The sequence below is a fragment of the Tupaia chinensis genome, unplaced genomic scaffold (genome assembly GCF_000334495.1).
Source record: "Tupaia chinensis unplaced genomic scaffold, TupChi_1.0 Scaffold000180_1, whole genome shotgun sequence".
Lineage (NCBI taxonomy): Eukaryota > Metazoa > Chordata > Mammalia > Scandentia > Tupaiidae > Tupaia > Tupaia belangeri.
The window spans coordinates 1,312,454-1,336,544 of record NW_006159655.1 but is presented as its reverse complement, the minus strand read 5'-3'; the positions used below and the strand labels follow the sequence as shown (position 1 = coordinate 1,336,544).

Here is a 24,091-nt window from a genome sequence, read left to right as displayed (position 1 = left end):
GTAAACATTCTTTTTTTTTTCAGAAAGGTTTTTGCTATAGGGCGCGTGTGCTCGTCAGAAAGACAGAGAGAGACAGAAAGCGAGAAATCACCACCCGGGGAAATGGCCACACCACAATCTCGGGATCTTGGGCATGCAGGGACACGCGCCCGTCGTGAGTTTAAGCCACCAGGTCTAGGACTCAAACCACGGTCGACTACATGGGAGTCCAACAACATAGCCATTACTCCAACTGCTGGTCCCTAATTGTAAACATTCTAAACATCACTTTTATGGGCACATTTGCTCCCTGGAGGGAGATAGAGATGGGAGAATCTCCCCCCCCCATGAGGTCTGGTCACACTGAAACCCCTTCTCCATCCTTTTGGGATTTGGGGCTCACCCTCACATGCACTCTGTGTTTTTCAAGGCAATGGGATTCAATCCATGTTTGGCCATGTAAGAGCCTGCTCCCCTTAACTGTGAAGCTGCAGGGCTTGCCCTTAAAATACCACAAACCTGGAAAAGAAACTTTTCCTGTCCTTTTTTCTGCCTGCGTACAGTTCTTAAAAGTAATTTACTCTCCCCTTCCATGTAATCTAGGAGAATATTTCAGATCTTTTGCTTGATTTTAGGAGTATTAAGAACATTGTAAACAAGTGTCTTAAAAATTTTGACTTGGGGGAACCAGCAGTTAGCGTAATGGCTATGTCGCTGGACTCCTAAGTAGTCGACCGCAGTTCATGTCCCAGATCCGGTGGCTTAAAACTCACGCCGGGCGCGTGTGCGTGCGTGCCCAAGATCCCGAGAGGAGAATGGAGAAGGGATTGCGGCTTGACCATTCCCCCTGGCAGGTGATTTCTCGTTTTCGGTCTCTGTCTCTCTGTCTGGCGAGCACACGCGCCCTATAGCGAAAACCTCTCAAAAAAAGGAAAAAAAATTTTTTTGACTTGGGCATACTTCCTGGTCTAAGGGAGCTGGATCCTGCATGACTGACTGCAAGGTTTGAATCCCAACCCTGGTGGTTTAGAAACAGTCTGGGCACTTTTCCACAGTACCCCAAATCCTGATGGGATGGAGAAGTGGAGGAGAGGAATTCTAGTGTGACAGTGCTCTATTAAAGAGCGCTTTCTTCACCTCTCTCTCCCTCTCTGGGGAGCACTCATGCCCTCTGGCAAATTTATGGAAAAATTAATTCTGATGTGGAACAGTAGTCTCTTCATCACTCAGGGCCTTCATTTCTTAACCTATAAAATGAGACAGTTGAACTGCATGGTTTGCAAGTCCCCTTTCAGCTCATTATATAAGTTCTAGAGTAATTTAAGGGAAGATATTAACAGTTTATTAAATAGCACATTCAAGAATCTGAGGAATGAAGAATAGGAAGTCAACTGCTTTTGTAGTTGTGACTAGGGATACATCTTACTCTCCTCACCCCTTACCACTTAAAAAAGAAATTATTTCCGGAGAAGATACATAAAACAGATTTTGTTGTATTTTGATAAATGGCATTCTATTTTAAACTCTGCTTTTCAAGTTCTTTATTAATAATAGACTGAAGATTAATTGAGGCCCTTTGAAAGAGGTAGACAAAACGGGGAAATCATACTTTAAAGCAGATTGCTGTTGCACAGCTAGGAAATACTCAAATTTGGAAATCATCAACTTTAAGCCATACAGGGCTTTGTCTAAACTGTACCTGGTGAATCTCCTTCCCTTCTTATAGATGGGCTTTTGGCTTAAATGTAACACAGGAATCTTTGTACTTCCAGACTATGGAGATGCATGTGTTAAAAACATTGATTGCAAGTCAGCAGGTGGCATAGTGATTAAGGCACTGGATTCCCACATGACCAACTATGTTCAAGTTCTCGACCTGGCAGCTTGAAAATCATGCCAGGCATGTGTGTGTGTGCCTTCCCAAAATCCGAAGAGAAGATTGTGGCATGACCATCTCTCCTGCTGAGGAGTTCTCACTTTCCCTCTTTCTGTCTCTGTCTCTTTCCAGCAAGTGCACACATGCCCTATGGCAAAAACGGTTAAAAAAGAATTGATTGCATGTAGACAAAAAATCATGTGAAATTCAACCACATTAACCACCAGGCACAGGCTGGCCCAGCAGTCCTGTATTTTAACACACATAGGATCATCTCATTTTCTTCACATCGTAATATGTATGTTCTCTTTTTTATCCTCAGGTTATGACATGTGTTCCATTTTAAATTATGCTGCCATGGCCTCTCTCACTGGTCCCCTATTCTCAGGTGTATGTGCTATTTTGAAAGTGCTTAACAGGTTTTAGAGTCCAAGTTTAATAAAGAAAGAGAATGAAAAAATTTCAACATCAGAAACCTTTTCTGTCATTATAATGGGCCTAGACTAATGGGCTCTATTTTTGTCAAGATATACCCAGAATAGGCCATTTCATGTCTTCCTGGGGTCATAAATTTTTTATGGTTCCCAATCTCTCTCTTTCAGTATTTTATGAAATCCTGTTTGTGTTTTGCTGACTTTTTAAACCATTTGTACTGCTTTAAATATTTTCCAAAAATACTTGTAATGTAAAAATTTCTGTTAAAAGAAATTTGAATGGTTTTACATTTTTCTTTTCTCACCACTTTATATGAATATTGATGGGTAAACCTAGTGCTTCCTTTTCAAATTGACGAATATTGGGCCATTTATAAGCATCTGATTTTCCCTTTTCTTTCTTTCTTTTTTTTTTTTTTTTTTTGAGAGGTTTTTGCTATAGGACATGTGCGCTCACCAGGGAGACAGATAGAAAGTGAGAAATCACCCCCTAGGGGGGATGGCCACACCGCAGTCCCTTCGCCTCTATTCTCCTCTCAGGATCTTGGACACACACACTTGGTGTGAGTTTAAGCCACCGGGTCTGGAACTTAAACCTCAGTCGACTACACAGGAGTCCAGTGACATAGCTCTTGAGCCAACTGCTGGTCCCAGATTTTCACTTTCTTAAGAGAAAATAAATGTTTTAATTTTCCTTTATGAAGAAGTAAGATTATTTTTCCCTATATGTCTGCCTTTCTTGTATGCTTTCACCCCTTCAGTGAAGTTAAATGTCCATGTAATCCTCTGGATGGAAGAAAGATTAGTGTTAGGAAAAGAAATTAAAATTAAAAGATGCAACCATATGGAAAGCTATTCACGTCAAAGTTATATGGTAAAGCAGAGTACGTTGAATTAAGATGTAAAAGAAGAAAATAAAAATAATAGACTGGTTTCTATTTCTATTTTTATTTTAACAAACTAAGTGATGTGGATATTCTTTTGTTTGTTTTTAATTTGCCAGAGCACCCCCACATACGGCATAATCATAACCATAACCTCTCTCTCTCTCTCTCCCTCTCCCTCTCCCCCCCGCTTTTAGGATTTTGGGCTTGCAAACACATGTACCCGGCATGTTTCTCAAGCCTCTGGGTCCAGGACTCAAACCATGCAGTCAGCTATGTGGGATCCAGTTGTCTTAACCACCACACCACAGGCTGGACTGATACAGATAATCTTAACTTTAAAACACCGTCTTATTAGAACATTGAATTTCTCTCCCTCCCTCCTTTGGGAGCTTTCTCTCTCCCACTCTTCCTCTCTTTTCTTTTCCTCTCCTTCCCTTCTTTCCAGAAGGCATGTGTGCTTGCCAGAGACAGAGAAACAGAGAAAGAAGTTGAAAGCACGCCCCCCCCTTTTTTTTCGCAAGACCCCCCCCCCCCCCCCCCCGTAGGTTGTGGTCATGCCGCAATCCTCTTTTCCCATTTCTCCATTTTTTCAGCATTTGGAGCCATGTTGGATCTAACTGCTTAAACCACTAGGGTACAGGGCTGGCACCTTACTAGCTTTTTGACTTGAGCAAGTTACTAATCTTCTCTGCATCCTTGATTATCTAATAATTTCTAAATTGGAATATTACTACCTCATATTGTAAGGATCCAATGAAATATTCATAAAGCTCTAGTTTTCTTCTTACAGCCTTTGAATCAGTTATCCCTAAGGGATATTAAAAAATTATTTTAAAAACACATTTATCCTCTGTCCTTCCTTAATTTATTCCATGTTTAAATAGTGATTGTAGTAGTATATGGTTTGTGCCATTGGTGAATCCTGTTTAACCTTGTATTTTCCTCTTAAATGGGTTAGTTGTTCATTATTCTGCCTTCGTTTTTATTGTTTGGGTCATGTGTTGTCCGAGATTTGGGGAAATATTTAAAAACTGACAAATTGTAATTGTTTTTACTTTTGTTTTTTTTCTATTCACAGAGGGTCTTCAAATGCTTCCTTAAAGGAAGAAGAATATAAGGAGCCTTTGCTCTTCCATTCTGGGGATCACTATCCCTTATCTGATGGAGATTGGTCCCCTTTAGAGAAGTAAGTATCCTCAAAATTCTCTCAGTTTGTTAAAGGAAAGAGTAAGGAGAATGTATATTAAATAGATTTTCTGTTATTCAGTACTAATATTTCCCATTTCTCTCATACAGTAGAGGAACTGAATGTTTACTTTTAGCATAAATGTGAACCCTTTCTCTCAATAATTATTTCCTGAAGTTGATTCAAAACATTGATCAGTTGTTGATCTGTATAATCAGCATAGATTTTAAGCATCTAGAATTCTTAAATTTTAATCTTTTAATATCACCTATTGATTGTGAATAATAGAAAGAAAACTTGTCATACTGTTTATTCTGTGATAAGATCAGTCCATATGTGTTAGTTAATTACCTTTTTGTGCATTTCTTCTCCTATAAAATTATTTTCCCTATTGAAGTCTCGTGAGATGTACATGAGATAGTGCATTTAAAGTGTTTGCAGAGAACCTGGCAAGTCCTCAGTAAATACTGTGTGGCATTGTTATTATTTTATTAGAAAACTCAAGTGAAAGAAATAATTGATTGCCTTCAGTAGTCTTTATATCTGCTGGATAAAACTAACATATTCAAACATATATTTATTGTACTCTGTCAAGCTCAGCAAAGCTGAAGGTTTCCAGACTGGAATGTCATCACATTTATTTACCCTTGTTTTTGCAGCACCTATCCCCAGGCAGTGTGTCCTAAGAGTGATTCAGAGCTGGAGGTGAAACCAGCCGAGAGCCTGCTCAGATCAGAATCCCACATGGAATGGACATGGGGCGGGTTCCCAGAGTCCACCAAGGTACTGGGGCTTGCTTTCTGGAGTATGTATGGTTGGACTCAGTCCCTGCTTCCGTAGTAATGAAGCCAGTTCCTGGCTGAGCTTATGTGAATATAAACAATGGGAGTGCCCTCATGTGGTTATAAAAGTAAATTCAGGGTTAACATTTTTTATGAATTTTGCACAGTATGTCTATAACAGAATGAACTCAGTAGTTTTTTTGTGTGTGTGTGTGTGTGTGTGTGTGTGTTTTTGTGGCTAATTTTAGTTGTTAATATAAGAAAATTTTAAATGGAACCTCAAGAAAACTAAAATTTCAACACTGAAATTTTAAATAGGAAATTATTAAAGCTTTTTTTTGCCAACTTATAATGAAAGAAGGAAGAGCTGGAAAGATGTATTTCTTTTTCTTATTTCTTTTTATATTTTTTCCATAGGGTACATGTGCTTACCATAGAGAGAGAGACAATGAAAGGGAAAGTGAGAAATCACCCCATGGGGTGATAGCCACAAAGCAATCCCTTTTCCATTCTCCTCTCAGGATTTTGGACACACACACATGCCTGGTATGTTTTTCAAGTCACTGGATCTGGAACTCAGACCATAGTCGGCCTTCTGGAATCTAGCACCTTAGCCACCACTCACTGACTAGCCCAGTATATTTCTTGTTTTAATGTGTTTTTTTCCTTTATTAAAGATAGAGCATGTGTGTGTACACATGAGAAAGAGGAAGGAAGAGAGGAGTACCCTTCATGGAGTCCAGTCATATATTCATAACATGGTCTCCTTCCTTTAGCCCTTTGGATACTTACCAGTGTGTCTGGTGTGCTTTGGGCTGACCAGGCCAGTGATTTGAACTGTAGTCACTATGGGGGATCTAGCTTTTCTAGAGTAGAGCATTATCACTGTACCACAGAGCCAGCTCCAAAATAATATATTTAATGAGAATTTTAAGATATAAATAAAATGGGATCCAGAAGGTGGCACTGGACTCCCACATGGCCTACCACTGTTCAAGTCCTGCACCTGGCAGCTTGAAAATCACGCCCAGCATGTGTGTGCGTGTGCCCGAAATCACAGGAGGAGAGTAGAAGAGAAGCGATTGTGGCGTGGACATCCCCCTTTGGGGGTGATTTCTAATTTTCCCTCTCACTCTCTCTCTCTGGCAAATGCACATGCCCTGTGGTAAAAATCTTAAAAAAAAAAAGATATAAATAAAATGAGCATGTTTACCAGCCTAAGAAATAGATAATAACAAACAAACCTTTGAAAGTTTTTACTTATTTTTCTTGCTAGTTTTTACAGTGTATTTATTTCTTCCATAAATGAAAGAGAGAAAGCGTGCACACCCCCAGCAGGGACTTGACATGATCCACCCAAGTCTCAGCCAGCCCCAGATCATGGGCAGGCATGTGCCTGCCTTACTCAAGAAGGTCTCCAGACATGAAGTGGGAACCCTCCCCATGTGGGATTATCACTACATTGCTATCTGGCCCCATAAGTAGTTTAATTTTTGAACAATTCAACTTTTTTAGGTCAGCAAAAGAGAGAGATTAGACCATCATCCCAGAACAGCCACAATTACACCTTCGGAAAATACCCATTTTCGGGTCATTCCTAGTGAGGACAACCTCATCAGTGAAGTTGAGAAGGATGTTTCCATTGAAGATACTGTCTGTACCATAGTGAAGCCCAAACCCAGGGCCCTGTGTAAGCAGATGAGTGATGCAACTTCTGCAGAACTACTCGAACCTCCTCTTGAAAGTCCTCAGATTTCATCTATGTTAGATGCAGAGCACTTCTCCAGCCCATCATCATCACAGGCTCCCTCGGATTCTAAACCAGCATCTAAAGTAGACTCACCATCCAAGAAGAAAGGTAACGATTTATCTAATTTGACATCGGGTATTGCGAATTTAGATGGTGAATTACTGTAATATTTCAAATAATATATGACAGGCTATATTTGCCAATCAGAACCTGTCACACTGTATTATGATTCCTTATTTTGAATTTTTTTTTTTAATTGCCAGAGAAAAAGGAGAAAGCACCCTCCAGTGGGGTGTGGTCATACCCTTCTCCATTTCTCCATCCTGTCAGGATTTGGGGCATGCATATACATGCACCCTGTGTGTTATTCAAGCTGCTGTGGTTGGGACTCAAACCATGTGACTGACTGTGTGGGTTGGGTTCCCTTAACTACTGGGCTACAGGACTGGTCTGTATTATAATTACTTTTTAACTTTTGCTTCCTCCTTACGTAATGCATTCCACTGGCACAGGATTCTAGCCTCCTGACTACTGTCTTATAGGTAATGCATCTTAGTAGGCCCTTGAGAAGCATTCATGTAGAAAATAAATTAATGCATTCTAATCAGTAAATTAAACCACTTTATTGACTGAATAAATCAAAGTCAAATGGAATCCTGAACAATTAGAATAGAGAAAATATTTTCACCTGAAACATCTCCTTTTGTTGAGGTCAAATTTAGTTTTGGTTTTTTTTTCCCATTGATGGGGGTAAACATAAATATGCCCTAATTATAATGTATGTTCTCTTCTTTCATTAATTCTTTTCCTCTAAAATAGATAAAGAGAAAATCCAACTCTTGATTCAACAGCTTTATCTCACTTTCAGAATGCAAGTTAAATCATATTCTTACTACTTAAAAATGTCAAGTTATCCATTAATACTGGCTATAGTGACAGCCATTACATACACTCTGTGAACACTGGCCTTGGACCTTACTTTTCAGGCAGCAAAGCTTAACCTAAAATTACCCATTGTCATATACCTGCTTCATTGTTTTCATTCTAATACCAAAGGTTAGATTATTACAGACTGATGTAATCCACTATAGGTATGAACTTCAAGGTCACTCAGAAATAATTTTTATCTAAGTAATTTTATCTAAAATAAAATAAATGTCGGGGTATTTGTAATGACACCTGACCATCTAGCTAGTGGTGGCTTAACTTTGTACCTGGTCTTTCACCAAAGGCCTATAACTCTTTGTTCTACTCTGAAGAGGAAATCAGTTCTTCTAGGGTAAGAACTTTGTTTTAACCTAAGAAATGATAACCTCTATTCTTAGCCCATAGTGAGTGTAGGAGCGGACTAAAGTAAGAATTCTGAGTGGTTTCCACTATTTTGACTTCATTCTTTCTTCTCCAGCTTTTTTTTTTTCCTTCTTTAAATTTTATTCATGATAGTGCATGTGTACACATGAGCGAGAGAGAGCATGTGCATGTGCCACCATTGACAGGGTCTCACCACACCATAATCCCCTTTTCCTAGCCCTTCAGCTTCTCAGAGTCTTGGACACACACGTACACACCCCTGTGGCATGTTTTCAGACTGACCTGGCATCTAAATTCATAGTTGGCCATATGGTTTCTAGCACTGCAGTTCAGTATGTGACTGACTACCACCAGACGGGGCCTCCCCAATGTTTTTTTATTTTCCAGTTTTTTATAAAAAATTTTACACGTATTCGCTTCTCCCATTTCTCCACATCTTTTCACTTACACACATAGTTCTTTATTGTTTTAAACCATTTGAAAACAAATTGTAAGGTTAGGACATTTCACCTTTAAAAACCCCAAGGCACCCTCTGTAACAACATTCCCTGCATAACTGTAGTACCATTGTCATCCTGAAGAGTTTATATTTGCTTATATGAACTGTTAATTTTTTCAGCAGGGTTTCTTTTTCCAAATCAAGATGTCATCAAGATCCACATACTACATTTGATTTTTATGTTTTTTTTTTAATCTTTTTATTTAGAAAAGCACCTCTACCACTGTCACAGTTTCTCTCTTTCACATAGCCACACATCTCTGCCTTCCCCCAAGGTAGTGACCTTTTAAAGTCCAACCATTTGTCTTGTAGCCTCTTTCATGCTCTCCAGTGTTCGATTTGTTTTTCAAGGTGACAGCCCCATGTTTTTATTTTTTTTATTTGTTTATTTATTTATTTTTGGGGGGAGAGGTTTTTGCTATAGGGCACATGCCCTTGCCAGAAAGACAGAGACAAAGAGACAGAAAGCGAGAAATCTCCACCAGGGGAGATGGCCACACCACAATCCCTTCTCCATCCTCCTCTAGGGATCTTGGGCACGCACCCTCACATGTCCGGCGTGAGTTTAAGCTGCCAGGTCTGAGACTCGAACCTCAGTCGACTACATGGGAGTCCAGTGACATAGCCATTATGCCAGCTGCTGGTCCCAACAACCCTATATTTTCTTAACCAAAAGTTAACTGTAGAATAGCACTGTCTAGTAGAAATGTAATATTAGCCACATACATAATTTTAAGTCTTCTTCTGGCCACTTTAATTTTATTTTTAAAAACTATTTATTCTGAGGATTAGGAGAAAGCACTCATAACAGAGGTCTTCATGCCATGATCGACATCCAGTCTCAGCCAGCCCAGATCATGGGCATACATGCACACCCAGCATGCTTAAAACATTCCAGAATGTGAACATAGAACCTTTTCCATGTGGGTCCAGTTGTCTTACCCTTGTGCCATGCCTGGACACTTAAAAAGTGTAAAACAAGTGACATTTATTAATACATTTTATTTTGTCCAATAAATCCAAAATATAATTTCAATATGTAATCAATATAAAGTCGAGATATTTTGCTTTTTTAGAGTAAGTGGTGTGTACACATTTTAACATATTTTCATACTCACTTCAGACTAATGACAGTTTAAGTGCCCAGTAACCACAAGTGGCTGGTGGTCACTGTAGTGGATAGTACATGACTACAGACTTAATTGTATTTGGGTTAAGTACTTCTTTATTTCTTTAATCAAAGATTATTTTTTAGAACATAGTAGTACTTTATATTTTGTCTCATTATGACTGATTATTAGTAATACTGAATGGCGTTATTATGTAAGCTGTTGTCTGCCAGATCTAGGCTCATAAACAATCTTAATCCTTTTAGTTAGAAGGTAATATGTCGGTTGATATTCAGGCATTACGTGGATACACTGTTTCTTGACAACTTACAGGATTTTAGAGTATGGTCTCAGTTTGGACATGCTTATTCTTACCTATAAATACAAAAAAAAAATTGACCATGAAATATAAATTATTTAGGGGTTAGGATTACTTATGTAACAACAAATGAAATAATGAGTAAATCATCATGTGTTTATTGAACACTGAATTTCTCTACCTTTGTCATGGATGCTTGAGAGCCAGCACAAGTGAAAAGGTAAGGTTAGTCCACACATGTAAAAACAAAATCCTGTTTCAATTATGGTCATTCTACTGTTTGCAAACCTTTATTTTATTGCAGAGATGTAAATAGTGACTAAATTCTTACCTCTGATAAGATCTTCTTATAAAAACAGGTGTCCACAAGAGAAGCCAGCACCAAGGACCTGACGATATTTATCTCGATGACTTAAAGGCTCTCGAACCTGAAGTTGCAGCCCTCTACTTCCCTAAAAGGTGTGTGTTTCTTGTGTGTTGAAAGGTGAACAGCTCTAAAATAGTCCAGTTATTTCATCTGACAAAAAGGGGCAAGATCATGATGTTTTTTAGCTAAATCTAGAGATCATTCAGGTTTTTGAAAATTCAGAACTATTAGGTTGTTGGAAAAGCATGACACATTTTTGCATAGAAAAATACATCATGACTTTTCCTACAACTCAATAGTATGTGAACTGTTTTGACTATGGTGATTTCATATTAGTAATTATCTGTTAATGAAGACATTTTTCCATATAATAAGGAGAGAGACTGTAGTTAAACCTCTACCTAAGGCTGTATGACTTCAGATCAGCATTTTTTGCAGTCATTAATGCAAACTCAGCATGCTCAGGAAATTCTTTCATACTTGTTTCATTTATTATATGCTTTAAAAGTAATACGTCTTTATTTGGAACACTTCATAAAAAATGTTGGGACCAGCAGTTAGCATAATGGCTATGTTGCTGGACTCCCGTGTGGTCAACCACAGTTCGAGTCCCAGACCTGGTGGCTTAAATTAACACCGGACATTTGTGTGTGTGTGCCCAACATCCCAAGAAGAGAATGGAGGAGAAGGAATTGTGGCGTGGCCATCCCCCCTGGGGAGTGATTTCTTGCTTTCTGTCTATCTGTCTCTGTCTTTCTGGTGAGTGCACGCACCCTATAGCAAAAACCTCTCACAAAAAAAAAAAAAAAAAAAAAATCTCAGATCCCAGGCCTTTCCTTAGTTGAGGTTGCAGTCTGATGAGGCAGCTTTCCTGTAGGTCTCTGTTGCCGAGTTCCAGGCAGCTTCCACTAGTTGTGTCACAGCTTTCCTTCCTGTCCCTCATGATTTTCCCCTTGGAATAAATCAGATATGATTCACTCGAACTGTCTTCCCAGGTTATTTTCTATTCTTTGGAGGGAATTTCATTATAATACTCTAAGGTTATAAAAATAACTTATTAGTTGTTTTCTGTGGTGTGGTGGTTATTGCATTTGTCTCACAGAAACAAATTTCTTTTCTCCACAGAAAGTATGACTGAAACACAGGCAGAAATAATTAAACGCTTTTAATGAACATTGAACATACTTCTTTTCTATTTGGAATAGAAAAATGGAATTGACATGAAGGTCGCATATTTTTTACACATACTTTTGGGAAAGTCTTAAGACTCCTTTTAAGCTCCTTACCCTAAGTTTGTCTCAAAATATGTACTTTATTTAAAGTAATAGCTGGGTTTTTGTTTTGGTTTGTTTTTTTGCCATGAGGGATCATACACTCGCTAGAGAGAGAGAAACACACAGAGGGAAAGTAAGAAGTCACCCTAGCCACCACCAATCCTTTCTCTTCCATTTCCTCTTTGGGATTTTGGACATGCATATACACACACACAGCATGATTTTCAAGCTGCTGGGTCTGGGACTTGAAACATGGTTGCTCATGTCAGATTCCAGTGCCTTAACTGCCATACCACCTGCTGGTCCCATGAAACTGCCTTTTGTCCCAAGAAATGGCCTTTTTTTTTTTTTTTTTTTTGGCTATAGGATGCTTGTGCTTGCTGGAGAGACAGCAAGAGACAGAAAGCGAGAAATCACCCACCCACTCCCCAGGAAGTTAGCCACACCGCAGTCCCTTCTCTTCCATTCTCCTCTCAGGATCTTGGGCATGCACACACATGCACCCAGCGTGAGTTTTAAGCTGCCAGGTCTGGGACTCAAACCACAATCAACTCCATGAGGGTCCAGCGATAGAACTATTATGCCATCCACTGGTCCCACTTTTTCTTTTTTTCTTTTTTCTTTTTATTACCAATAGCAATGTTAAAATATAAGGTTAGAATGATTACCTTCTTATTTCTGTCTTTACTCATTTATGTTGGTACTCCTTAGTAGATTTCTTAGCTTCCTTTTTAAAAAATGTAGAGAGTGACTAATGTGGCGTGGCTTTATTATCCGCTATTAAAATTGCACTATTTAGTGTCACTTTCCATCCACTAAGTAAGCTGCTTACCTCACCGGCTAATTACTTCTTGAGACATTTCATAAATACTTAAAGATAATGAGACTGTTTAATGCTTATGAGCATTTGTTTTGTTACAATCATTCTCATCTTTATTATCAAGTATCCAGTATTTATAATTATAGCTAAACTTCAATGCAAATCATACACCCTTGTGGCTTTGGCAACATGTTGAGTCAGATGGCATCCTTTGTGTTTTGTTTTTTAGCTAATTGGATAAGCTGTGTGCTGTAACTGTAACTGATAACATCTCACTGGCTCACCACTATAGTTTATTTCTTGCTCATGTCAAAACATTCTGGTGTTCATTTGGAGGCCTTGTACACAGGGATTCAGGAACCACAAGCTCCTTCCATCTTGAAGCCCATCTTCCTCTGGGGCCTCAGAGTCTAACATGTATAGATAACAATCAGGGAAAGGAGAAAGGATGCCCAGTGGAGGGTCATTTGGGAAGGATATGGCAAACCCTTTGGTCACATCAACAGCTCAGTCATATGTTTGGTGACCACAACTAACTGCAAGGGCAGTATGTCCTGATGGAAGAGAACATGGGTACTTGTGAGCACACAGCAGTCTTCTGTTGGTGCTTTACAAGATGTGGCCTTGCCCCTCCACCGCAGCATGACAACAGTTTTTGCTGCCGTATATTGATTGGCAGACACTGGGTTTTTACTATTTCATACAGAACATTCTGTCAGTTGAGTTCATCTCAATTTCGTGGTATGGGTGTGCATCATTATTAAAAAGAGAAAATTTCCAAAAATCTAAATCTTTCATTGGTTTAAATACAGAAGTGCTTTCTGTTTATACTATATCTGTTTTGTGTTGCCATCTATTGCTCAAGTATTAGACTTTTTAAAAGATCATATGACTTCACTAGGTCTCATACATTGACTTTTTTTAATCGAACATTTAAAATGTAGGCTTTTTGAATAGAGTAAGTACATTTAATTGTAAGACCACATCTCAAATATTATGTTAAAATAGCTATTCAGAGGTTATAGACTATTCATCATGACTAAGAAACCTTGATGCTATTAATAGTTACCTTTCTTTGTATTTTTTTAATTTATAAATAGACACAGGGGAGAGGATTGGGAGGGTTAAATTTTTTTTCCTTTATGCATGGTAGAACTCATATGGATACTCATAAGGAGAGAGAGAAAGGAGCACCCTCCTGGGATCCTGTTATGCTGTGGTCTCCTTCTTCAGGTCCTCCAGTCCATTGGATCTCAGGCACTTGCTCACGTGCACGTGCTCATCTCTCAGGCCAGCCTGGCTAGGGATTTGGACTGTGATCACCCTGTGGGATCCAGTTTCCTTTGAGTAGTGCATTACTGCCCTGCAACCCTCCTTGTTTTTTTCTCTCAGGTCTATACTCCATTACAAAAGATGACCCTTAAGTTCACCTCTAAACCCTTGCTTTTGTGCTTAATCATGTAGAAAAATGAAAATACCAAATAACCTCATCTCTCTCTCTCTCTCTTTTTTTTTTTTTTTAAGAGGTTTTTGCATGTGCATGTGCTCACCAGGGAGAAAAAGAGATGGAAACAGGGGGAAAGTAAACAGGGGGAAAGTGAGAAATCACCCCCCCCAGGGGGATGGTCATGCCACAATCCCTTCTCCATTCTCCTTCTGGAATCTTGGGCATGCATGCACACATGCCCAGCACAATTTTCAACCCACCAAGTTTGGGACTTAAAACTGTGGTCAGCCATGTGAGAGTCCAGCAATGTCCAACCACTATGCTGTTGGCCCCCAAATAACCTCACCTTATCATTTTCATCATAGAAATGTAAATAAATGCCAATAAACTCTTTTATTCCTTTGAAATTATAAAGGTCATAGTTGGAATGTTTGCATTGTTGTGAATGACTGGTGATTTTGTGAGGTATATTCACGGTTAATTTCTCAGCACTATTTAGGTTATCTTTAATGCCATTTATAACATGATATTAAACATGACTTTAAAAATGCTATGTCTGATCATTTGTTTGAGGGGGTGGTTGTTTGATCTGAGCCCTCAGAGCCAACTAGTAAGATTAAAGTATAAAACATTGCAATAAATCAGACCTTTTTCTCCCAATCCCCTGCCCACAGTGAATCTGACCCTGGCTCGAGACAGTGGCCTGAGTCTGACACACTCTCTGGCTCCCAGTCACCCCAGTCTGTGGGAAGTGCAGCTGCTGATAGTGGCACTGAGTGCCTCTCCGATTCTGCCATGGACTTGCCTGATGTCACCCTGTCCCTTTGTGGGGGCCTCAGTGAAAACGGAGAAATTTCTAAAGGTATGTCCGGTAGTCTTGCCCTGTCTTCACTTCAAAAACCATCTTGGTCAGTGCTTGATTAGAAACCTGCCATTTAGCCAAGTCAGAAAGACAGAGTTTAGTTTTTGTTTTCTTAAGTGATCTTGTGCAGATAACAGGCATCTTCCTACAATGCCAGGCCATAGGCTTCTTTGAGGTGGCTCCTATGGTGTGGCTTTAGTGAGAGAATGCACCTTAAAGGCTCTAATATCAAGTAAAAAGGTTAAGAGTTCTCACTGTTTGCTGAGTAGTCAGGTTAGGTCACATTGCATTGGTTTTCTCAACCATAAAGTTACTGAAATATTCAGGGGCCTGAGGCCCAACTGCCCTCTTGGAAAGCACTGAGCTCTAAAGTTAGAGAAAATCAATTGCCTACTTAGTAAATAGTCTTTCTGGCAAAAAAAAAAGGATTACTTTCTATCTTGGGCTGGAGAGTTGGCCCACAAGAGTCAAGCTTGCTCCTATGGAAGGAGCCTGGTCACTTTGAGGTGGCTCCTATGGTGTGGCTTTAGTGAGAGAATGCACCTTAAAGGCTCTAATATCAAGTAAAAAGGTTAAGAGTTCTCACTGTTTGCTGAGTAGTCAGGTTAGGTCACATTGCATTGGTTTTCTCAACCATAAAGTTACTGAAATATTCAGGGGCCTGAGGCCCAGCTGCCCTCTTGGAAAGCACTGAGCTCTAAAGTTAGAGAAAATCAATTGCCTACTTAGTAAATAGTCTTTCTGGCAAAAAAAAAAAAAAAAAGGATTACTTTCTATCTTGGGCTGGAGAGTTGGCCCACAAGAGTCAAGCTTGCTCCTATGGAAGGAGCCTGGTCAGTTAGGACAGCTCTCACTGAGTTCGGGCACTGTATTGTGCATCTGTCCTGAAGTCCTCTGGCTTTTCGCCTTTATCTTCTTTTTAAAATTAGAATCTTCTTAATATTGTCTTAGTTTAGTTGGTGACCCTTGATTTTCCTCTAAGGAAAGATTTTCTGTGACTAGCATAATCTTGTCAGCATCAAAGGCAGTGAAGGTAGGATGTGGTAGACTGAGTGGTCAGTGTCTTAAGTTTTTTCATTTTAGGGTTACAAGATGTGATAGTGTATTTTCTCCATCTGCTCACTCTGTTTGTTTTACATTTTATTTTTCTTTAAAAATATAAATATATAAGGGAGATTTTTGCTATAGGATATGTGTGCTTGCCAGAGAGACAGAAAGCAAGAAATCACCCCTGGGGAGATAGCCACACCGCAATCCCTTCTCCATTCTCCTCTCAGGATTTTGGGTGTGCACACATTCATGCCCAGCATGAGCTTTAACACCTGGTCCAGGACTCGAACCATGGTTGACCACATAGGGGTCCAGTGACACAACCATTACACCATCTGCTGGTCCCTGTTTGCTTTGTATTTTGCAAGAAATCAAGAGTGTGTTATGGCCAGTGGTCCCTTCAAGGAACAGAATTAAACAAGCTACGTTAATTTAGTAATCTTTATAAACACCTCAGCTTATAAAAGTTAGAAAAGATAGAAAACAAAATTTATATAAAATACAAAATTTACACTCTTGAATATTGGTAAGTTGGTCTAGTCGAGTTTGTTACTGCATGAGATGGACTGGCAGTAAAAGTGAATACTGTATACATGGCCTGGAGGAATGATCCCAGTGAGAAATGTCTGTAACCTAGATCTGCTAGAGTGCAGACACAAAATTCACCTGAGATCCTTGTTCACCTTGCAACTTGGGGCTCATTTCTTGACAGACCCCAAGCACAGTTCCGGGTGGGATTTTTATTTCTCCAGGCAGTTTTAAGAAAGAAATGTGTTAATATTTTTTCCCATTAATACCCAGAGATTGTGCACACTCACCAGAGAGTGAAGGAGTGGGGAGAATTAAACAACCCCCCCACCGTGGGGAATTTACATGCCGCAGTCCCATTCCTCCGTTTCTCCGTCCTGTCGGGATTTGAGACATGCACACACAGGCACCCAGCATGATTTTTAAGCCACCAGGGCTGGCCAAACTGCATTTGGTAATGTGGGGATCCTATACCTTTAACCACTAGGTTAGGGGACTGACCCAGGTTATTCTGTTCTAATGTAGTTATATACTTCAAGCTGTAAGACCCCCAATTACTCACTTGCCTGCCAATAAAGCTTCTTCCTTTTTTTTTTTTTTTTGTTGGAGAAGTTTTTGCTACAAGGCGCGTGTGCTCGCTAGAAAGACAGAGACAGAGAGACAGAAAGCAGGAAATCACCCCCCAGAGGGGATGGCCACACCGCAATCCCTTCTCCTCCATTCTCCTCTCGGGATCTTGGGAAGGCACGCACACACACGCACCTGGCATGAGTTTAAGCCACCAGGTTTGGAACTCGAACCACAGTCCACTACATGGGAGTCCAGCAACGTAGCCATTATGCCAACTGCTGGTCCTAAGCTTCTTCCTCTTGATGAAAATGTAACTTACAGTTTTCATTATACTGCATGTGTGTGTATTTCTGTCACTTTTTGGATACTCCATAATGGTTTCCTAAAAGTCTTTGGTATGTCCCTTTTTCCTGTTTGTTTGTTTCTGTCTGTCTGTCTTTAACAGGAAGAAAAATGATAGAAGAGAGGGAGAATAGAAAAGTTCCTTGTCCTGAAAAAGAAAGTGTCTGACATTTTGCCTTTGATGGATATTTTTTTTTTTAAGTTTTTTAATAAAAGGACTTACTTTGTTTCAGTCTACAATTCCAATGCAGAGAGCATTGTAATAATCTCTTTTAGGGATTTATGTAATCTCTAACCAAATTTATCATTACTATTTTACATTGCAGAAAAATTCATGGAGCATATCATTACTTATCATGAATTTGCAGAAAACCCTGGACTTATAGACAATCCTAACCTTGTAATACGGATATATAACCGGTAAGTTCTTGTGCTTTGATGAATGAGTGCTCTTGCAGGCTTTTTTTCTTTTCTACTAGTGCTATTTCTAACTATTTTTCTTGTAATAAAATTTTTCATCTTATAAAAATGAACCAATGGTTAATGACTTTAAAGTGAAAGTGAAGTGTATTTTTTTTTGGGAGAGGTTTTTGCTATAGTGCATGTGCGCTCGCCAGACAGAGAGAGACAGAGAGATAGAAAGCGAGAAATCACCCCCCAGGGGAGATGGCCACACCGCAATCCCCTCTCCTCCATTCTCCTCTCGGGATCTTGGGCACACACGCACACGCGCCCGGCATGAGTTTGAAGCCACCGGGACCGGGACTCAAACCGCGGTCGACTCTGTGGGAGTCCAGCGACATAGCCATTACGCTAACTGCTGGTCCCGAAGTGAAGTGTATTTTTAAGTGAGGAATTGAAATACTGTTTTATAGATTTTACTACTTAGAGAAATTTAGCATAAAACAAAGATTGGTTATTTGACAAAAAATTTAGCTGATCATCTTTTTATTGAGAAAGAATAAGCAGTTTCATAAGTTATTTCTACTTCTCTCATTCCCTCTCCTTCTGTTCTCTCTTGCTCTTTCTCACCATGTAATGGTTTTACACACTTTTTTTCCTCACAGTTACTATAACTGGGCTTTGGCTGCTCCCATGATCCTTAGCTTACAAGTCTTCCAGAAGAGTCTGCCTAAGGTGAGATGATCCATATCTGTTGCCACCTTCAAAGTATCAATAGCACAGATTACCTATGAAAACTCCTGTGTGCATATTTCTTGGTTTGGGGTTTTTTTTTATTGCCAAATGGTGTACACTCACGAGATAAAAGGGTAGAAAGCACCCCCTAATGGATCAAGTTTGTGCCACAATCTCTTGTTACCTATTTCTCCCTCTTACCAGGATTTCAAGCATGCACACACATGCCCAATGTGTTTTTCGAGCCACCAGGGCTAGGGTTCAAACTGTAGTTGGCCATGTGGGAACCTGCTCCCTTAACCACTAGGTTACAGGACTGACTTCGCCTGTGTGTACATATCAGAGCCTTATTTAATATATAATATAAAAGATCCAAGAACCTTATATGCTCTCTGAAAATATCTCATACCTCAAATGAGCTAGGCTGCCACTTTCTGGCATTTTTTGCTAGATAGTTATACCAGCTTCTGATGGTGTATAAAAGTTGGGGGATATTACTGATTATAAACTAAGTATGAAATGAATGAAGAAAACTTCCTTGCTATGGAAAGCAGTAGCAAGAAAAATGTCATGGCCAACAGAAGCATGGCATTAATGTAATTAGGTTAAACATCTGTTACATAGACCCCGAAGATTTGTTTTTAATCTGTCCACCGAGAAGACATCCTCAGCCTAGTTGGTCATAATTACTCATGACAACCCCCTTTTCCAAAGACAAAGAAATGAGAACTGCCTACCTGTCAGCCCCTAAGGTCCTCCAGAGTCAAATTGCTTGGCCTCACACCACAGAGCCGCCACAAAAGCTAGACACTGGCCATCTTTCAGAGATGTTAAAAACCCTGGAGGAGTTTGGAAGGTGTGGAGAGCATCCTCACATCCTCACAGCCTTACACTTCACAACCAGGCACCATCCTATAGGTTAATGGTAGAAAATAGCCAAAAGCTTTATGACCAATAAATTGATCAGACTAAACTGAGTTGATTATTTCTAGGCCACAGTTGAGTCCTGGGTCAAAGACAAGATGCCAAAGAAATCTGGTCGCTGGTGGTTTTGGCGGAAGAGAGAAAGCATGACAAAACAGGTAACAGACCTAGAGGTAGTTTTTTCCATAGACTTAATAGAAGGGAAACTTTAATTCATTCAAAAAGACCTTTTTGCCAAGCACAAGAAAGTGAGCTATGTATTGTTATTTCATGATAATAATAGTTACCTTTTTGAGCAGTTACCATGTGTAGGTCCTGCATGGGGTCCTTTAATACATTATCTCTAGCCTTTACAAGTGCTCAGCACTAGAGGCTCTTGAATTAGAAAGGAAGCTTGGGCGCAAAGAGGTATGACCTAGCTCAGCAAGGTCACATAGCTGATGAGGGATGGCACTGGGGCTTGACATTGACTCCAGAGCCTGCACTCTCTTCACTTTACTGCATTGCCTTTCAGACCTCAGCAAGAGGTTATTGTCCTCCTGCCAAGTCTAAATAACCAACATCTGCCATAAAACAAATTCATCTGGAAAACTGTACTGAGTAGTAGATCAAATCATTTCTCAGAGCCTTCTGAAAAAAGAGAATTCAGAGAGTTTACCTGTTTTCAAATGAATAAAATTGATGTGCACATCAGCCATCCAGTCCCTTTTCCTGCACATGGTGAGCTGCTGCCAGGAGGAGGAAACGTCAATAACTTATTTCACAGACACCAGGGAGTTTGTCTGCTGGGGACCTAACGAGATTGGGCTTGTTTTATTAAATTTTGTGGCCTGAAATGATGCTCTTTAAAAACTATTCTTTTTTAAGAGAATTTAGCTATAGGGTGCGGGCGCTTACCAGAGAGACAGACAGAAAGAGTGAAACCACCCCCCACAGGGGATGGTCACACTGCAATCCCTTCTCCATTCTCCTCTCAAGATTTCGGGCATGGGACCAGCAGTTGGCGTAATGGCTATGTCGCTGGACTCCCACGTAGTCGACCACGGTTCGAGTCCCGGACCCGGTGGCTTAAACTCACACTGGGCATGTTTGCATGCGTTCCCAAATCCCGAGAGGAGAATGGAGGAGAAGGGATTGCAGCATGGCCATCCCCCCTGGGGGGTGATTTCTTGCTTTCTATATCTCTGTCTTTCTGGTGAGCTTTAGCAAAAACCTTTTAAAAAAAAAAAAAAAAAAGATTGCGGGCATGCTAGCATGTCCAGTGTTATTTAAGCTGCCGGGTCCAGGACTTGAACCATGGTTGACTACGTTGGGAGTCCAGGGATATACCATTACACCATCTGCTGGTCCGTCTTTTAAGATTTTTACTGTTGGCTCCAGAAGGACAGATGTTTTGCATAGCAGCAGATGAGTTCTATCTGAAGTTTCTGTCCTTTGGCTCAAAGTAAAGAAAAATCTGTTTCATTGTTGGGTTCAGAAAGCAATTTTGCTCCTTCTTAAAGATGGCTGCTGATGAATTTTGACTAGTCTGCAGGGAAAAAAATAGCATGCTGCCATTATCATCTTGTCGTTGCAGCTCCCAGAGGCCAAGGAGGGAAAATCTGAGGCACCACCGACAAGTGACCTGCCATCAAGCACAGAGGAGACAGCCAGTGCCAGGTGGGGTCACCCTGTTCTTTCTCTCCACTCACAGCAGTTGGCCTACTCCTGCTTTACCCATTGCTTCTAAGTTGATGGTAGCAGTTTTGTTTAGTTCAGAAATGGCTCTTTCCTGTTGATATGACATCAAGTGTCTTCTTTGTCTCACTCTACTAATAGATAACAGCTGCTTTTCTAAAAAGTACAATGGCTTAGAGCAGTATATATATTCATCCCTGCTTCCTAAATACCTTGCCCCATCACAGAGCCATAGAAAATGTAGGACTTTAGGAAAGGGTGGTAAGGAATGATAAAGGGTATTTCCCCCATACACTTCCTCCCCCTGCTGCTTATTAGATGCCAAAGGGAGACATAAAAATGAATCTGAAGGATTGGTTTGGATGCATTTCAGTTCCTTTGGACATTTGAGTTAGCCATCTCTGAGAAGAGATGTTCATGATAGGCCTCATTCTTTTTCTTTCATCTGTTTACTTTTCCCAATTTAATTTTTCCCTTCTTTTTCATTCCCTAACTCATTAGTGTCTTAAGCCCGAGAGTTTTATTTTCTTGCTCTTTACTTTCTTTTTAAAGAGTGTATAGAATCTTCCCTAGCAACCTTCTAAAATCAATATAAGCAAGTATGCTTCTCTTAATTTGTAACATACATTGTATATCCCGTTTAATAAGAGTAGACCTCATAGCATTCACTGTGTATAGTGTAAAATACCAGGTCATAGAAAGCAACTGCTGGCCAGTTATGAGGGGGACAGGAGATGGCTTTATTAGTTGATGGTAAGAATATTTCAATCGTAAGATGAAACCATGCATATGGAACTGTGGCAGAGGACACAGTCTTTCCCATGCCTTGAAAAGATCCGAGTTGTCTTTATTTTCTTGATTCTAAATGAAAAACTTTCATCAAGTTCCCTGCTGCTCTAACTGGGTTGGGTTTTGTTTTTTTTTGTTTTGTTTTGTTTTGTTTTTTTTCAGAGGTTTTTGCTATAGGGCGCGTGCGCTCGCCTGACAGACAGAGAGAGACAGAGAGACAGAAAGCAGGAAATCACCCCCCAGGGGGGATGGCCACGCCACAATCCCCTCTCCTCCACTCTCCTCTCGGGATCCTGGGCATGCACGCACACGTGCCCGGCATGAGTCCAAGCCACCGGGTCTGGGACTCGAACCACGGTCGACTACGTGGGAGTCCAGCGACACAGCCATTATGCCAACTGCTGGTCCCAAACTGGGTTGGTTTTGAACAGGCCAGCTGAGGGTGACTCGTCGAGTGATGAAGGGTCCCAGGAGCTTGAAGAATCAATCACAGTGGACCCTATCCCCCCAGAGCAGATGAGCCACGGCAGCACAACATCTTACAAGAAATCTCTTCGACTCTCCTCAGACCAGATCGTGAGTCCTTTGTGGTCCATGTGGGATCAGTAGGACTTATTTTAAAGACTGTTGAATTTTGTGTGCTTTCTCTTCAGTCCATCCCATTCCCCAGCCATACACATGCTCCATGGTGTGTGTTCACATGTATGCCCATGTACAGTGGAACACTGTCCCCCCACCTTCAGTGAACCACCCAGAAGCCTGTAGCACAGGTTCCTCCACCCATGCCCCCAGACCTCTAGGCTCTGGCTCTGAGAAAGAACTAAGGAAACATTTTCCTGGTGAATCTATCATACTTAGCTCATCACTGTATTATGTCTTGGGAGCCGCACAATTTCCCCTTTCCTCTTTATTGCCATGCCCTGATTGTGACCAATTTTGAGTACAAAATGGTCTTGCTGGGACTAGCAGGAGGCAGTGGCCAGGGCAGTGATTCCTAGGTAGAGGGGAGGAGCAGAGAGGTTCTGTCCTGTGAGCAGAGAAATTCTTGCATCTTAAGACACTTAGAAGCAGTGACTCAGCCCGTCCCCTGTGACCATGCTCACCCTGGGCTGGCTGGGCTGTGTGCTAACGCCAAAGAAACTGTCCCACCTTGAGGTTGTTTTGGTTCTAAAACACTGGTGGTTGTTCTGTACATATTTAAACTGTCTCAAACTGTATGTTTTCAGGTGATTTCTTTTGTTCTTACACTTTTTATAAAAGGCAAAACTGAAGCTCCATGATGGCCCGAATGATGTTGTATTCAGTATTACTACCCAGTATCAAGGTACCTGCCGCTGTGCAGGCACCATTTACCTGTGGAACTGGAACGACAAGGTCATCATTTCCGACATCGATGGCACAATCACCAAGTAAGCTCAAGCTACTGTGGGTGGCAAGAGAGCTGTGTTCGTGATGTGGGAGATGGGGAGGGTCCTTCTGAGACACCAGCCCTCAGCTGGTCAGTAGTGCTTTTTAAACCATATGCCCTGAGATGGCCCGAGTGTAGTGCTCCAGTCATTTTATGGATGGAGAAGGTGGGTGGAGCTAAATGAGATGGCCCGAGTGTAGTGCTCCAGTCATTTTTATGGATGGAGAAGGTGGCTGGAGCTAAACAAATATAACATCAAAAATAGCCTTTGGAATATTTCAGTTGTTTCTCCTCCAAATTTTAATGCGTGATTGTAAATGATGTCTGAAAATGAACATATGACTCTCGTGTGACTTTATTTGTAGAAGCTTCTCAGTGGAAGTATTTGCAGGGGGCTTCCTCATGTTTGCACGAAGCCAGGATGAGATCTGTTTGTAGTGTGCCCTCTTACCCAGTGTTTATTGGCTGCATTTAATACTCAACTGAATAGAAACACACTTGACTCTCTACGTTTTAATTCTCAATCCTTTTCCATCATCTTAGGTCTGATGCTTTGGGACAGATTCTCCCACAGCTGGGTAAAGATTGGACTCACCAAGGAATAGCAAAGCTCTACCATTCCATCAATGAGTAGGTATCTGTCCCCACATGGCAACTAACTCTAGTGAGATAACATTTTGCTTTTAGAACTATAGAAAAATAGCATAAATTATCAGTCCACATCAATCTTATGTTTATGTCCAACTATTCCTGCCCTTCTTTCT

At 40.5% G+C, this 24,091-nt stretch overlaps 1 protein-coding gene across 1 annotated transcript in view; it reads left to right on the top strand.

Moving 5' to 3' along the window:
• Positions 1–24,091, top strand: part of LPIN2 (lipin 2) — a 67,223-nt gene that overhangs the window by 40,242 nt on the left and 2,890 nt on the right. Inside the window, exons 5-16 of the mRNA XM_006146484.3 lie at positions 4,255–4,362; positions 5,022–5,145; positions 6,660–7,002; positions 10,492–10,591; positions 14,715–14,902; positions 17,719–17,812; positions 18,460–18,529; positions 19,522–19,611; positions 21,030–21,112; positions 22,351–22,495; positions 23,180–23,328; positions 23,871–23,957. Of these exons, the coding sequence (XP_006146546.1) occupies positions 4,255–4,362; positions 5,022–5,145; positions 6,660–7,002; positions 10,492–10,591; positions 14,715–14,902; positions 17,719–17,812; positions 18,460–18,529; positions 19,522–19,611; positions 21,030–21,112; positions 22,351–22,495; positions 23,180–23,328; positions 23,871–23,957 (1,581 nt within the window). The remainder of the gene's footprint in view (positions 1–4,254; positions 4,363–5,021; positions 5,146–6,659; positions 7,003–10,491; positions 10,592–14,714; positions 14,903–17,718; positions 17,813–18,459; positions 18,530–19,521; positions 19,612–21,029; positions 21,113–22,350; positions 22,496–23,179; positions 23,329–23,870; positions 23,958–24,091) is intronic.